This window comes from Oryx dammah, unplaced genomic scaffold (assembly GCF_014754425.2).
Source record: "Oryx dammah isolate SB20612 unplaced genomic scaffold, SCBI_Odam_1.1 HiC_scaffold_28, whole genome shotgun sequence".
Lineage (NCBI taxonomy): Eukaryota > Metazoa > Chordata > Mammalia > Artiodactyla > Bovidae > Oryx > Oryx dammah.
Window position 1 is genome coordinate 27,385,987 of NW_024070212.1, and position 16,765 is coordinate 27,402,751.

At 37.9% G+C, this 16,765-nt stretch overlaps 1 protein-coding gene across 2 annotated transcripts in view; it reads left to right on the forward strand.

Annotated features, from left to right (window-relative positions):
* Positions 1-16,765, forward strand: part of DENND2C (DENN domain containing 2C) — a 40,778-nt gene that overhangs the window by 21,055 nt on the left and 2,958 nt on the right. Inside the window, exons 9-17 of one of the 2 annotated variants that reach the window (XM_040230982.1) lie at positions 918-987; positions 1,515-1,592; positions 2,185-2,325; positions 2,790-2,938; positions 3,404-3,581; positions 8,677-8,718; positions 10,001-10,106; positions 16,169-16,408; positions 16,651-16,737. In XM_040230982.1, coding sequence (XP_040086916.1) covers positions 918-987; positions 1,515-1,592; positions 2,185-2,325; positions 2,790-2,938; positions 3,404-3,581; positions 8,677-8,718; positions 10,001-10,106; positions 16,169-16,408; positions 16,651-16,737 — 1,091 coding nt within the window. The remainder of the gene's footprint in view (positions 1-917; positions 988-1,514; positions 1,593-2,184; positions 2,326-2,789; positions 2,939-3,403; positions 3,582-8,676; positions 8,719-10,000; positions 10,107-16,168; positions 16,409-16,650; positions 16,738-16,765) is intronic. The other variant, XM_040230983.1, reaches the window with a different exon arrangement.

Consider the following 16,765-nt stretch of genomic DNA (forward strand, 5'->3'; position numbering starts at 1 on the left):
CACAACCAGTTTAGCCTGATCACCACTCTCATCTCTGAGCCATCAATCCTGATGCTTTTGTGCTGTCAGTTGCACTGCTGACCACATAGGCAGCTTCTTTCATATCGACCTGGCTGCTCCATGGTTGGCTTTTCCCTCTCCCCAAGAGTTATGTGTGTTCATTCTAAAATATATGGAAAATACAGAGAAGTAAATAAAAAGCAAAAATTAGAAATCACTGGCATTCTGGTTTACTCAGAGATAATCACTGTAAGTGTTTTGAGATGTTCCCTTCCAGTCTTTAATTCTTGGCCGTATATAGACATATGTATATAATGTTGTTCAGATTTGAATTCCTTTTGATTGTTAATGAATTTATTTCTTGGGCCTCTCTAGGTCTTCATTTTGTAAGTTATCTATGCATTTTATCTTTTGCCTATGTTTCTAATGAGATATCGATTTTCCTATTAATTTTTATGTATTAATATATTCTTTTGCCTATCACTGTTGCATATGACCTCTCAAAACTAAGTAGAAGAATTTGGAAGGGAAGAATAGCTTATTAAAATCCTTTTTAGCTTACCTATGTGTTTGGCTAAACTGAGCATTCAACAAAAGGAAAATAGACTTGATTAATAGCTGACCAGATAGATAAGAAAGTGAAAGGAGGTGGTGGCTTCAGCAGCTCATCCCATACCTATTCTCTCACTCCAGTACAAAGCAAGATATTCTCAAGGGCTGGACCTTTGAGAATTTGAGAATTTTCCCTCAGGAAGAACATGACTTGCAATAAATATAATATCAATGCTTCCTCTTACATCACAAAATTGCTGCTCTTCCTCTTACATCACAAAATTAGACACTAATTTTTAATTGCTTGTTCCAAGGAATGTCATAAGTAGTTGTTTGAATCTCAAACTATTAACTATTCTTTTCAGTGAAACCTTCTCCTTTGTCTTAACTGGTGAAGATGGGAGCCGGTGGTTTGGTTACTGTAAGAAGCTCTTGGTAAGTCCCAGACCTGTGCTCCAGGCAGCTTTGGTCGAGAAACAATAGAGTCAGACTAGGAACTTCAGAAGCATAATTTCTAGATGAGTCTGGGGGCTACTCAATGATCTGTGTATTACAAAGAAGCTATGTTAACTTTAAACAGTAAGAGCAGGGTGGAGGTTAGCCACAGAGTGTTTTGGAATAGAAAGGGTATGGATTTATTTTATTTGTTTGTCTCTAATAGATAATGAAAGCACTGACATTATAGCTGAAGTCAGTCTGCTTATGTTTGAGGAATGGAGTACAATGAGCTAGTCGAGGGAGCTCTGAGTTACTTTCTTCTTGCTTAGATGCCTTCATTAAGCTGGAATGAATCATACTATCTTTTTTTTTTTTTTTAGCATTTTTCCATCTTTCAGTGTTCACTGAGAATGAGACCTTTGGTTCCTACTCTATACTAAAGAGTATTAAGAGGTATTAATAGTCCAAATTAGTAAAGACTTGTGCTACTTAATTTTTGCTTTGTTGTTCTTGTTGTTGTTTAGCCAGAGGGCAAAGGAAAGCGACTCCCTGAGGTGTACTGCATGGTCAGTCGCCTAGGCTGCTTCAACCTTTTTTCAAAGGTGAGTGGAGAATGGGTGCTATGAAAGATGGTGTCCTTTCTGAGCTCTGAGTACATCTTTGTTTCTGATGACTTCACTAGGCAATGTTAAGTGGCATAGACTTTTAACATTCTACTTTAGAAAGGGCTTTCCATTAGGAGATTCGAACTACAGGTTTGAAGGCTTAAACTTAGATCTCTAAACCACATGATGTTGCCCTATAATCCTCATTTCAGTTTGCTAAATCTTGCTGCTTAAAGCAGAACTTTGCCTGAAGTTTATCTTGTCTCATGTCTTTCCCAGGCACCAAACTGCAGGATATTATTGTGTTACCTTCTTTGTCCCTTCCTTGATGATATAAAAAGGGACTCCTTTCTAAAATTAAATTGATTTATTTTAGTAACTTTTCTTAGAGATTTAAAGATACCTCCAAGAGAAAGGAGGCCTTTAATGAACTTTTTTAAAGGTGGCAGAAGCTTATCTGTCTTAAAATCTGGTGACCGTATTATTTTCAAGTTTGTGCACCCAGTTTTTCAGTTCCTTTAATAGGATTCTTTTATGTTTTTGAACTAAGTTCTTAATTTAAAAAAATATGTATGTTTTGTGTATGTAGATTCTGGACGAAGTAGAGAAGAGAAGAGAAATGTCTCCAGCTTTGGTTTACCCCTTCATGCGAAGTGTCATGGAAGCTCCTTTCCCAGCTCCTGGACGCACCATCACAGTGAAGAGCTACCTCCCTGGGGCTGGAGATGGGGTAAGTTAGTTAATTTTGAGGAGACTCGCTAGCTGCCAAAAAGCAGTCCTTATACTAGTAGACCTTATGTGATAGAAACCTTTCTCCTTTTCATAAATTTCACAGAGTGTGTTTCAGTCCCAGAAGCACTAGAGAAACATCCAGTTCATCAGTGAGATTGTTGATCCTAGACCCCAAGAACCAGAGGTTTCTCTGCCATTTATAGATTGAACCACTCATAAGTTGACCTGCATGAGGTCAATTTCAATATGATAAATGTTGTCCAGTGGGATAAAAGATTTCACCAGAAATTTATGGCATGAAACTAAAGTATTAAGTCTTGAGATCAGTGTAGGCTGCTTCACAAACTCTGCAGGAGCCCCTCTCTGGAATTTAATCTGTACAAGAGTGACAGGGTCCATTAGTATTGTCATTAGGGATCTTTTCCCACCTCAGCTCCCCTGATTGAAATGTTTGCATTTCAGTCCATTGAGCTGTGCCGACCACTGGACTCACGGCTGGAGCATGTTGATTTTGAGTGTCTCTTTAAGTGCCTGAGCGTGTGCCATCTCATTCGAGTCTGTGCCTCTCTCCTTTTGGAGCGGAGGGTAATCTTTGTCGCCAATAGCCTAAGGTGAGAAATAAGATACGTCACATCAGACTGGGGTTTTACTTGTTCTTAGGGTTTTAGAATTTGGCCATATTAAAAAAAAAAAAAATTTAGGTAGGACCTCAGTTACTTAATGCTGTAGCGACATGGATAATCCAAAAGCTATTTGTGTTCAACTATACCAGTTTCTTTTGAGGGTTGCAATTAATTTACCTTCAAAATGTGTTTTGTTGAAATTTGTTAAAAATTGGTATTGCTTCTCTGAGTATACACTAGTTTTTAGCAATATAAATCGTGGGAAACAGCTGGATTGAGATTAAAGATTTTCAGAAAATTAAGTTAAAAATTTAAATAGAATGTTAATGAGTAATTACAGAATTGTTAATCTGTGATCACTGGCACCAGTTTGTAATCCTGTAATGTCATATCTGACATGCCCACCATATGTTGCTGTTTGTGTGACATCAGTTTGCTTTCTCCTCTGGCTAGCACCCTGTCAAAATGTGGTCATGCAGTGGTTGCCACACTGTATCCGTTCACCTGGCAGCACACCTACATCCCAGTCCTGCCAGCATCTATGATTGACATTGTGTGCTCACCTACTCCATTCCTTATTGGAATCCTGTCTTGCTCCTTACCACAGCTCCAGGACCTACCCATTGAAGAGGTAATATGGGAGAATTCGTACCTGTGAAAAAGATTGGAGCACTGGCAAATGAAAACAAGTGATTTTTAACAGTGACGGATATGTCATTAATTAATAATACTATGTACTTATTATTGTTATGCTATCATATTTTTGTATCTGCTTATTAAAATGAGAAAAATACTATAGTACCCGTGAATCTGAAGTTATATCTTATTTATAGCATTGAACCGTGGGCTAATTCTTGTGTTATTCTGAAGAATAGGTCTTTTTTTTTTTTTTTTTAATCATGCACAAAAACTACTCTGGGTTGATTTTTAAATTCTTTCAAATATAACATACATATACATAAGTGCCCAAAACAAAATGTATAGCTCAGTTAATTATCACAAAGTGAATGCTAATGGTAACCAACATTGGAATAGAATAGAGACATTACAGCCATGGAAACAAAGTCCTCATCATGCCTCCTTTTTCTTGTTTAAAAATATTTTTTTAATTATTCTTATTTATTGTTCAGCCACACTGTGTGGCATGTGGGATCTTAGTTCCCTGACCAGGGATCAAACCTCTGCCCCTGCACTGGGAGCTCGGCATCTTAACCACTGGACTGCCAGGGAGGTCCCCCTCATGCTTTAATCACTGTTCTCTTCCCCACTCCTTGCACAAGGTAACTATTATCTTGACTTTTTTTGATGCTCATTTTCTTGTTTTTCTTTATAACTTAACATCCTGGGCATGTATCCCTAGACAATATAGTTCAGTTTTGCCTGGTTTTAAGCTTGATATAAATGGATTCATACAGCAATATTTTTCTTTTCTTTTTCTTTCTTAGTCTGGCTTCTTTCAAGCAACATTATATCTTTAAGATTCACTCATGTTGATGAGTTTAACAGTAGTTTGATCATTCTGATTGTGTATAGTAATCCATTGTGTGAATATACTGCAATTTTCTCATCCATTCTACAGTTGATGGACATTTGAGTTGTTTCCAGTTTGGAGTTATTATTAATAATGCTGTTATAAATATTCTTGTTCATGACCCTTGGTACATATGTGCATGCAGTTTTATGGGCAAATATTTGGAAACAGAATTGCTGGGTCATAGAGCAAACATATCTTCAACTTTAGTAAGTAAAGTCAAGTTTTTCCAAAGTAGTTGTGCCAAGTTAAACTTCCTCCAGCAGTGTATGAGAGTTCCTGTTGCTCCATATCCTTGTCAGCCCTTGTTGTGATCAGTTCATATCATTTAGCTTATCAGATAGTTGTATTTTATTTTTGTTTTATTGGTATTCCTTGATTATGGTTGAGGGTGAGCATCTTTCAGTATGTTTATTAGCCATTTGAATGTCATCTTCTGTAAAATCCATAGGCTATCTTTCTGCTGAATTATTTACTTTCATTGATTTGTAAGAGGCCTTTTCATACTCTGAATATGAACTCCTTTGTGGTTTGCCTTTTTATTCTCCAAAAAGATTTTTTTTAAATATGGAAGGAAATGTTCTTAATTTTAATGTGGCCAGACTATCAATCTTTTTTTTTTAGTGGTTAGTGTTTTTGTGTGTGTGTGTGTGAACTGCTTAAGTTTTTCTTAATATTAGCTTCATGGAAATAGCCTCCTCTGTTAGTTCCTGGAAGCTTTATTATTATGCCTTTAATTTTTTGCTCTTAAGCCTGGGAATTGATTTTTTATTTTTTTGTATATAATAGGAAGTAGGGGGAATTCCCTGGCAGTCTAGTGATTAAGACTCAGCACTTTCACTGCTGAGGATGTCAGTTCAGTCCCTGGTTAGGAAACTAAGATCTCACAAGCTGCGTAATATGACCAAAAAAGAAAAAAAGAAAGAAAGGAGGTAGGGATCATTTCATTTTTTTAAATGTGGATAACCTACTATCCAAGTACCACTTAATGAAAAAACTCTTCTTTATTACACTGATGGGTTAACCTTCCCCCTCCAATTTTATTGAGAAATGATTTACATATAACATTGTATTAGTTTAAATGTACAATATAATGATATGATATGATATATGCATATATTTGAGGGCTTCCTTGGTGACACTAGTGGTAAAGAATCCATCCACCTACCAATGCAGTAGGCATAAGAGACGTGGGTTTGATCCCTGGGTCGTGATGATGCCTTGGAGGAGGAAATGGCAACCCACTCCAGTATTCTTGCCTAGAGAAGCCCATGTACAGAGGAGCCTGGCAGGCTACAGTCCATAGGGTCACAAATAGTCAGACATGACTGAAAGGACTTCATACACACACACACATGCATATATTTCAAAATGATTACCACAGTAAGTTTAGTTAATATCCATCACCTAACATAGTTAGAAAAAATTTTTTCTTGTGATGACAACTTTTAAGATGGACTCTTAGCAAGTTTCAAATATACAATATAGTATTGTTAACTGTAGTCACATGCTGTACATTACATATCCAGCACTTACTTACCTTATAACTGGAAATTCGTGCCTTTTGATTCCCTACACCCATTTTATCTATCTCCCAATCCATCTCTGGCAACCACCAATCTGTTCTCTGTTTCTATGAATTCGGTTGTTTTAGATTCCACATGTGAGTGAGATCATATGGTATTTGTCTTTCTCTGCTTGACTTATTTCACTTAGCATCCACATTCTTACCACTGGCTGGATTTCCTTCTTTTTATAGCTGAATAATATTCCTTTGTATATATGTACCACCTCTTTATCTAGTCATCTGTTATGGACAGGTTGTTTCATTGTTACGCTGTTGTAAATGATGCTGCAGTGAACATGGGGGTGCAGCTATTCTTCAAAATAGTGATTTTGTTTCCTTTGGATACATGCCCAGAAGTGGCATTGCTAAATTATGTGCTGGTTCTATTTTTAATTTTTTGAGGAACCTCCTTACTGTTTCCAGAGTGGCAAAACCAATTTACATTTCCATAAAGAGTACGCAATAGTTTCCTTTTCTCTACATTCTTGCCAGTATCTGTTACCTCTTGTCTTTTGTTAATAATCATTCTAACAGGTGATAATATCACATTGTGGTTTTTTGGTCTGCATCTCTTTGATGTAGAGTACCTTTTCACATGTTTATTAGTCCTCTGCATGCCTTCTTTGTAATAACATCTATTCAATTCCTCTATCTGTTTTTTGTTTTTTTTTCTCTGCCTGTTTTTAAATTGGATTCTTTGGGGTTTCTTTTTTTGCTGTTGAGTTGTATGAGTTCTTTATATGTTTTGGATATCAACCCCTTATCCAGTATATGAATTTCAGGTATTTTTCTCCCACTCTGTAGACTTTCTTTTTATTTTACTGATGGTTTCCTTTGCTGTGCAGAAGCTTTTTAGTTTGATGTAGTCCCACCTGCTTATTTTTGCTTTTGTTACCTTTGCTTTTGGTGTCAAATCCAAAAAATCATTGCTAAGACCAATGTAAAGATGCTACCCTGCTATGTTTTCTAGGAGTTTCATGATTTCAGGTCTTATGTTTAAGTTATTAATTCATTTTGAGTTGATTTTGTGTATGGTATAAGATAGGGATCCAATTTTATTTTTTAGCATGCATCTAATTTTCCTATAACCATTTATTGAGGAGATTGTCCTTTCTCTGTTGTATATTCCTGGCTCCATTGTCATAAGCTAATGGGCTATTTGTGAGGTATATTTTTGAACCCCATATTCTGTTCCATTAAGCTATGTGTCTGATTACTATAGCTTTGTAATATAGTTTGAAATGAGAATGTATGATGGCCTCTACCTTTATTCTTCTTTTGTAAGATTGCTTTCACTATTTGGAGTCTTTTGTGGTTCCACAGAAATTTTAGAATTGTTCTATTTCTGTGAAAATAGCCATTGGAATTTTGATAGGGATTGCAGTGACTCTGGATTGCTTTGGGTAGTACAAACTTTTTAACAATATTGATTCTTCCATTCCATGACCACAGAATATCTTTCCTTTTTTTTGTGTATTGTTCAGTTCTTCTTACCAGTATCTTATAGTTTTCAGCATAGATATCTTTTACCTCCTTGTTTAAATTTATTCCTAGGTATTTTATTCTTTTTGATATAGTTGAAGATGAAGTTGTTTTCTTAATTTATTTTTCAGATACTTTATTGTTAGTGTATAGAAACATTTCTAATTTTGGTATTAACCTATTTTTTACCTTGTTACTATGGAAATTTTAAACATATGTAAAAATGAAAAAAGAGTAAAATTAATTACCCTCCTTGCTGCTGCTGCTGCTACGTCACTTCAGTCGTGTCTGACTCTGTGTGACCCCATAGACAACAGCCCACCAGGCTCCCCCGTCCCTGGGATTCTCCAGGCAAAAACACTGGAGTGGGTTGCCATTTCCTTCTCCAATGCATGACAGAGAAAAGTGAAAGTGAAGTCACTCAGTCGTGTCTGACCCTCAGCGACCCCATGGACTACAGCCTTCCAGGCTCCTCCGTCCATGGAATTTTCCAGGCAAGAGTACTGGAGTCCAGTGCCATTGCCTTCTCCGAATTGCCCTCCTTAAATACTTATAAAGTTTAGGTTAATTGTACTACCTCTCTCCCATAATATTTTGAAGCATATCCTGATGTCATTTCATAATTCTAAATATTACAATATGAATCTCTAAGCCTAAGATCATTTTAACATAATCACAATACCATTATCACACCTAAAAAATTTAATAACAGTTTTTTAATATCAGAAAAATTCAATATTCAGATCTCTAATTATTTCATAAATTTTTTATAGCTTGAATTAGGTCCCAAATAAAGTCTATGCACTGTATTTGGTTGGTGTGGGTTTTTTTAGTGTCTTTTAATCTCTAGGTGTGCCACCATCATTTTTTTTAACTTGAAATATTTTTTACTAATGTTGATGAGTTACCTTTTAAATGGGCTAAAACTTTAATGCATAACAATATCCAATCACTTTATATACTGGAAACTATTATAATATTTAAGTCAGTTATATTTCAATTAAAAACAGAACCAAAAAACCCTTTAAGTTTAAAACTATTCCCATTGCATAAAAGAATCAAAACATTCTTCCTGATCTAACGACGTCTAATGTATTTCTCTCTGAATGTCTCTGGTTTAACTTGTCTGGCTCCTTTATTCCATAGGTGCTGATAGTTGATCTCTGCGCAGACAAGTTTTTACAGGAGGTGAGTGACAAAGGAGATGATTACATAACGTTTGGGGATAATTGGCCAGAAAATATGTGAAAGTACTTAGAGAAGGTGACTCAGGTAAGACCTATAGTTCCTGCACACACACTTGACTTGACACTGTGGCCAGTCATACAAGATTGACCTGAAAAATTTGTCTTGGGTTCATAGCTGTCTGTCTCAATTTAAGGAAGGAGGAAACAGATTAAATGTCATTCTCAAAAGAGGTAACCCTCCCTTCAAGTCTTATAGGTTGATATATAGGCCTCTAATTTAATTAAATTTAACAAGCATTCAACACCAATTATTTCTAGATATTCTGCTAGTCAGTCAGAAACTAAAGATGAGTAAGACACTCAGTTTGATCCCTCAGGCCTTATAGTTTACAGTGGGAGAGGGAGCAGATATAGCCATAAAGTTTTAGAAATGATATATATTTGAAATTTGCACAAGATACAGTAGGGGCAAAAAGAAATGGTCACTTATTCTGGATAGTGAAGAGGAGAATTAGAAAAGCCTTAGAGCAACCCTCTGTATGTAACCTGTATATAGGTTTGTGAGCACTGAACATAGGGTGAAAAGAATGTTTCCTGAGACTTTCTTTTTTCATAATCAATCAGCTCATCACATTTAAAGGACCATTTATTTGGGAATGATCTTTGTAATATATCATAAGACTTGGAGATGAGAACTGTTTGATTTGGAAACTTCCAAAGAGTCTTATAAGACATATTATTTATTTTTCTTAAATTTAATTAAGATGTTCCCTGGAGAAGGAAATGGCAACCCACTCCAGTGTTCTTGACTGGAGAATCCCAGGGATGGGGGACCTGGTGGGCCGCCATCTATGGGGTCTCACAGAGTCAGACACGACTGAAGTGACTTAGTAGCAGCAGCAGCAGCAGCTGGTGGCACAGATGGTAAAGAATCTGCCTGCAGTGCAGGAGACCGGGGTTCAATCCCTGGGTTGGAAAGATCCCCTGGAGAAGGGAATGGCTACCTACTGCAGTACTCTTGCCTGGAGAATCCCATCAACAGAGGAGCCTAGCAGGCTACAGACCTCAGGGTCATAAAGAGTCGGACACGAGTGAGCGACTAACACTTCCACACCATAAACATCATGGATTCTGTTCATTGTAGGGAAGGAAGCTTCAGACAGACTCCTTTTAGCAGAAATACATACAAAGCCACCTGTGGAACCTGGGGGACTTTAATAGGGCCCTAAGTTTGAGACTTTCTCTTTCAAAGCTCATGAAAATCTCAATTTTCTTCTCTTAAGGTATCTGATGAGGATGAAATTCTACCACCTAAGTTACAAGCTGCCCTGATACAGATTTTGGAAGAACGAAATGAAATATTGGCTCAGGAGCAGAATTTCTCACAAGGTATGAGACAAGTGGCTGAGGATTTAAGGTCCAGACAGTAAAAACCAAATGCCCAGCATCCTGCCAAAGCATATACAAAAATAGTATGAGATTGCCTGTGCCTTCATAAGCTGATAGCTTCCTTGCTTACCCTCGATGTGCCAAGTCCCCTTCTTTTTCAGGACTTTGGCATTTGCTCAGTTCCATGTATGGAATGCTATTCCCCTAGGCACGTGGCTCCTGCTCTTTGTTCTTGTAGATCCATGCTCAAATGTCACTTTCTTAGTGAGGCTTTTCCTGACTGTCCTGTTTAAAATTGTCCCCATTCCCTTAGCACTTCCTGTCCTCCTTCCTGACCTAATTTTTCTCCAGGGTCTTCGTCACCATCTGATGTGCTAGAGTGTAAGTTCTATGAGAACAGTGACTGTCTGTTTGTTTTCTATTTCCAATACTTTGAACAGCATTCACTAAATAGATACTCAGTAAGTATTTGTTGAATGAAAAGATGAATAATATTTATTGGGTGGCTTACTGTGTGCTAGGCATTGTTTTAAGCACTTAGCATACATCTTATTTGATCCTGTAATATCTGTATAAAGCAGGTATTATTATTTAATCCCCACTTTACAGATGAGAACTCAAAGGCTGTTTACTGATGGGGATCATTAGAGAAGGAGCAAGTTTAGAGGAGTAACTAAAAGTTCAGTTTTGAATATTAAGTTTGAGATACCTGAAAGGGAAAGTCGCTCAGTTGTGTCCAACTCTGCGACCCCATGGACTATGCAGTCCATGGAATTCTCCAGGCCAGAATACTGGAGTGGGTAGCCTTTCCCTTCTCCTGGGGATCTTCCCAACCCAGGGATCGAACCCAGGTCTCCCGTGTTTCAGGTGGATTTTTTACCAGCTGAGCCACAAGGGAAGCCCAAGAATACTGGAGTGGATGGCCTATCTATTCTTCAGCAGATCATCCTGACCCAGGAATTGAACAAAGCGAACCTGGGTCTCCTGCATTGCAGGCGGATTCTTTACCAACTGAGCTATCAGGGAAGCCCATAATTTCAGAGAGATTTATATCATTCTCTTAACAGTTTCATCTTCCCAACTCAGGGATCCAACCCAGGTCTCCTGCATTGCAGGCAGATTCTTTACTAGCTGAGCCACAAGGGAAGCCCAAGAATACTGGAGTAGGTAGCCTATCCCTTCTCCAGTGGATCTTCCCAACCCAGGAATCAAACTGGGGTCTCCTGCATTGCAAGTGGATTCTTTACCAACTAAGCTATCAGGGAAGCCCCTTGAGCTACCTATTGGATACCTATCTAATATCTGCAGACATTCAGCTGGAGATATCAAGTAGGCATTTATATACAAGAATTTGAAATTCAGAGGAAAGATTTAGGCTAGAGACATACATTGCTATTTTAAAGCTGAGGAACCAAAATAAATAAATAAATAAATAAATAAAGCTGAGGAACCAGATGAGATAACCCAATAGAGTGAGTATAAGCAGAAAATTTAAACAATTTAAGGCTTGAGCCCTGGTTGGGAATGATGTGCTTGAATTTACAACATTTGACAGTTGGGAAGAGAAGAATCCAGCAAAGGAGACTAAAAGGAGCAGCTAGTGAAGTAGGTGGAAAACACAGGAGTATGGATTGCAGAAGCTGAGTGAAGAAAGTATTCCATGAAGGAAACAGTAAACAGTTATATTTAATGCTGCAAAGAGGCCAATAATATGAAAACTGAGAATTGACCAGTGGATTTGACAATGGGAAGGGTTCTGGAAACCTTGGTAACAGCTGATTCAATGAAATGGTGGGAAGAAAGTGAGACAGGGGAATGTTCAAGAGAAAACTAGAATGACCTTCATCTTTTTGTAAAATTTTAGTGGAAGTGCAAAAGACCAAGAATAGCTGAGACACTCCTGAAAAAAAACAAGATTGACGAGCTTGCCCTACAGAACATCAAGATTAACTATAAGTCATAGTAATTGAGATTATTTAGTTTGGGTTCAGAAAGAAGCAAATAGAGCAATAAAAACGGGAAGAATAGAGAATGCACATGCATAAGGAAACTTGACTTTTGTCAGTCAGCACCAGCACGGAATAGCAGTGGGAGAAGAACGAACCATTCAATAAACAATTCTAGGGCAGCTGGTTTTCCACATGAAAAGAAACAGAGATGGATCTATACTCCACATTATACACAGAATTAATTCAGATAAATTAAAGACTTAAATGTTACAAGTAAAACATTAAAAATGTTTAGAAAGTGATAGAAAATATTTTATGTTTGGGGACAGTAATGGATTTCTGAAATGTGGCACAAAGAACACAGACGATAAAGGATAAGATTGATTAATTTGACTATGCTAATTAAAAAGATATTTACCATTTATTTATTTGGCTGTGTTGGGTCTTTATTTGTAGCATGTGGGATTTTTTTTCTTTTTAGTTGTAGCACATGGAATCTTTTTGTGGCATATGAGATCTTTTTTAGTTGCAGCCTGTTGGGTTCCAGTTACTGGACCTGGGATCAAACTCAGGCCCCTGCATTGGGAGCATGGAGTCTTAGCCACTGGACCACCCAGGAAAGTCCCTGACTATGTTAAATTTTAAAATTTTCTGTTCATCAAGGGACACCATGGAAAAGGAATAAAAAACAAGATACAAACTAAATGAAGACATTTTCAACAAATATAACTAACAAAGGAATAGTATGTAGAATTTAGTTTTAAAAACTCCTCCAATTTAAAAGTAAAAAGATGATCAACCCAAGAGAAAAATGGGGGAAAGATATGAACAATCATTTCATAGAAGAGGAAACACGAAAGGCCAACAAATATATGAAAAGATACACAACCTCATCAAAATCGGGAAAATGTAAATTAAAACCACACTGAGATACCATTTTATATCCACCATATTGGTAAAAATTTTTAAAGTCTGACAATATCAAGTATTGATGAGAATGTTTAAATTAGTTCAATACCTTTGAAAAAACAATTTGGCATCATCTAGTAACATTAAAGGTATATATATCCTGCTGCTGCTGCTGCTGCTAAGTCGCTGCAGTTGTGTCCAACTCTGTGTAACCCCATAGATGGCAGCCCACGAGGCTCCCCTGTCCCTGGGATTTTCCAGGCAAGAACACTGGAGTGGGTTGCCATTTCCTTCTCCATATATATCCTTCAACCCAACAATTCCATTTTAAATATATATACAAGAGAGCTCTTGCACATGATAACTAGGAAACAAGTATAGTAATTTTTGTAGTGGTATTGTATGTGATAGCAAAAACTAAAAACAACCTACATTTCCACTGACAAGAGCATATAGCATTAAAAAAGAGTCTTAAAAACACACACTGAGGACTTCCCAGTGGTTAAGAGTCTGCCTGCCAATGCAGGGACACTGGTTTGATCCCTGGTCCCAGAAGATTCCACAAGCTGGAGCAACAAAACCTGTGTGCCACAACTACTGAAGACTGCACATCCTAAAGTCCATGCTGCAGTAAGAGAAGCCTCGACAGTGAGAAGCCCACACCGCGACTAGAGAGTAGCCCCTACTCCTCGCAACTAGAGGACGCCTCTGCGCAGACACGAAAACCCAGTGCAGCCAAAAGAAAAAAGATTAAACACACACACATTGAATAAAATAAAAAGTTTCAGTAGAAGATACTGTTTTATATAATGTTCAAAGACATACAGAACCTTGTTAGGGGTTGGGGTTATGTTGTTGGGATTGCGTGTGTGTAGTAAGACTATGGAAAGTAAATGAAATACCAAAATTACAAATAACGGTCACCCTCTATTGGAAAGTAGGGGAAGAACGCCACTGAGAGGGCATCACACAGAGAACTTCAGAGATACACGTGATGTTCTGTTCTAAGCTGATGGTGGGCATTTGTGTGGTCATTTCACTGCTGGGCTTATGAAATATTCATGCATGTAAAAGAATGTATAATGTATATACATTAAAAGAGAAACAAAGAATGGGAGATAAGGTATTGAAAAACATAATTTTTAAAAGAAAGGGAATTAGGTGTAAGAAAGTGGGTTGTTGTTTAGTCACTAAGTTGTGTCCTACTCTTTGTGACCCTATGGACTGTAGGCCGCCAGGCTTCTCTGTCCATGGGATTTCCCGGGCAAGAATATTGAAGTGGGTTGCCATTTCCTTCTCCAGGAGATTGTCCCAACTGAGGAATTAAACCCAAGTCTCCTGCATTGACAGGCAATTCTTTACCACTGAGCCACTAGGGACCCCCTAAGTATAAACAAATCTTCCAAGAAATTTTTTGCTGTAAACTGGAGGAGGGATGGGACAATAACTGAAAGGGATGAGAGAGTGGGGCAAAGATGTTGACCATAAAAGCAGTGATGGATTCTCAGTTGCAGAAAAAACAGATGAGAAGAAAATCTGTTGAACAAAATATAATGGAAATCTAGATTAGAATAAAAACATAAGGACTTCTGTGGTAATCCCAAGGCTAAGACTCCATGCGCCCAATGCAGGGGTCCCAGGTTCAGCCACTGGTCAGGGAACTACATCGCACATGCCACAACTAAAACCCAGCACAGCCAAATAAATAAATAACTTAAAAAAAAATTTAAAATGTAATGTCAAGAGTGGGGTTTGGGGGAGAAAGGATACACATATGTACGGCTGAGTCGCTTTGCTGTGCACTTGAAACTATCACAACATGGCTAATCGGCTATACTCCAATATAAAATAAAAAACTTTAAAAAAATGTAATGTCAAAAAAAAAAAAAATGTAATGTCAGAAGAGACCTTAGAAATTGCCTAATCAGCCACCTCGTTGTGCAGATACAGAAAGAGAGGCCCTGAGAGGTAAAACAAGTTGCCCACTATTATACAGCTGTTTCATGGTAGACATCTGATTAAACCTCAGTCCCAGATTCCCAGTCAGCCCATGGGAAAGAGCAAGAGGCACATTGTGCTAGATTACAGTGGTTACGACTCACCTGACTTGGAGGTCCTGCAGCTTCTCTCTGGCACTGGGTGAGGTTACCTGAGAATGTCTTTGATTTGAGCTTTATTTTCCTCAGCTGTAAAAGGGAAATGATACGTCTGCCTCTCTGGATTATTACTATATTTGTAAAGGCAGTCATTAAATTATTATTATGGAATAATCATGATGCAGTATGAAATGAGAAAGTTGAGCAAGAAACTGATTTGGTGGAGAAATATAATGAATTTGGTTTTGACATGCATTGTTTATTTATGTGATTCATAGTCTACCAATTTCCTAAAAGGACCTGAGATGGTGACTTTTTGTTTTTGGCCGAGCCTTGCAGTTTGTAGCATCTTAGTTCCCAGACCAGGGATCAAACCTGTGCCCTGGGCAATGAGAGCACAGAGTCCTAACCACTAGACTGCCAGGAAATGCCCTAGATGGTGACTTTTAGACAAAAGGAATATAAATGCTAATGGGACAGCCAATTGGTGATCACCTAAAATGTAGCCTGAAAGTGTGGAAGGTAAATTTTTGTGAAATATCAGGACTGGAGATCTGAGGTTGAGAATTATTGACAAAGAAGGTCAGCTCTCTCTCCATGCCAGTTAGCTCTTTAAGGAAAGGAATGTTGGAGAGAAGGGGTCCAAAGACCAATCCCAGGAAGAGGAAGAAGAGTCAAGAGTAAAACAAATGTTTGGTCATAAAGGCAGGAGAGGAATCAAGAAGAGCATCAAATTGTGGGAGACAGAAGGAATGAGGAGGAGGGCAGCACAAGCGCAGCACAGAGTTTTAAGGAGGATTAAAAATTGAAGAGTACATTAAACTCAGCTGTTTCTCACTGGTGGTCTTTGAAAGAGCAGTTCCAGGGAAATTACAGATACGCAGACCACAGTATGTGTGGGAAGACAGTGAAGGTAAGGTTATAAGCCATTTGCTATTTTTCTGGTCATGAAGAGAGCAAGAAAGCTGAGAATGAGGATTCCTATATTTATTCTCTGACCTTTAGTCTATGATTGCCTAGGTGTCACTTTTATAACCAGAGCCAGTATCCCTATAAACACAAAACTTAGGGGATTTTCCCCCCCTTTCTATTTTCTTTCATATTACAGAAGATGTGACACTCAACTCTCTGGTGTCTGAAGCATTTGTCAGGTTTTTTGTGGAGCTGGTGGGACATTATTCTTTGAGCATGACTGTCACTGAGCGTGGGGAGCGTGTATTCCAAAGGGAGCCATTTCGTAAATCTCACACCTCCCGAAGCGTACGCCACTTCCTGGATCTCTTCATGGAAACTCAGATGTTTGCAGGATTCATCCAGGACCGAGAGCTTCGGAAAAGTGGGGTGAAAGGTCAGTTTCATCGTAAAGGTCTCCTTCTGTATTTAGTGAGCACTTGAAAGATTTGAAAATAATATAAACAAAAAATAACATAAGGCCAAAAGGACTCACGATCAGTTGTTTATTATGGGAAAAATTTTATTTTGTGATATCATTTTAGCTCTGGAAGTACACTGGTAGTGAGCACAGTTTTATTCAGTTGACTTTCAGTCTTGAGTGTATGACAGTTTGAGCAGCATGAGTTTTCTTTGTAGGTTTGTTTGAGGTCCGGGCGCTCCAGTATTTGGAAACAATTCCTGAGTCTGAGCCCAGTGGAGTGAATAGAATTTTACGAAGTCTTGGTAAGTTGCTGTGTTTTCCTATTATTAT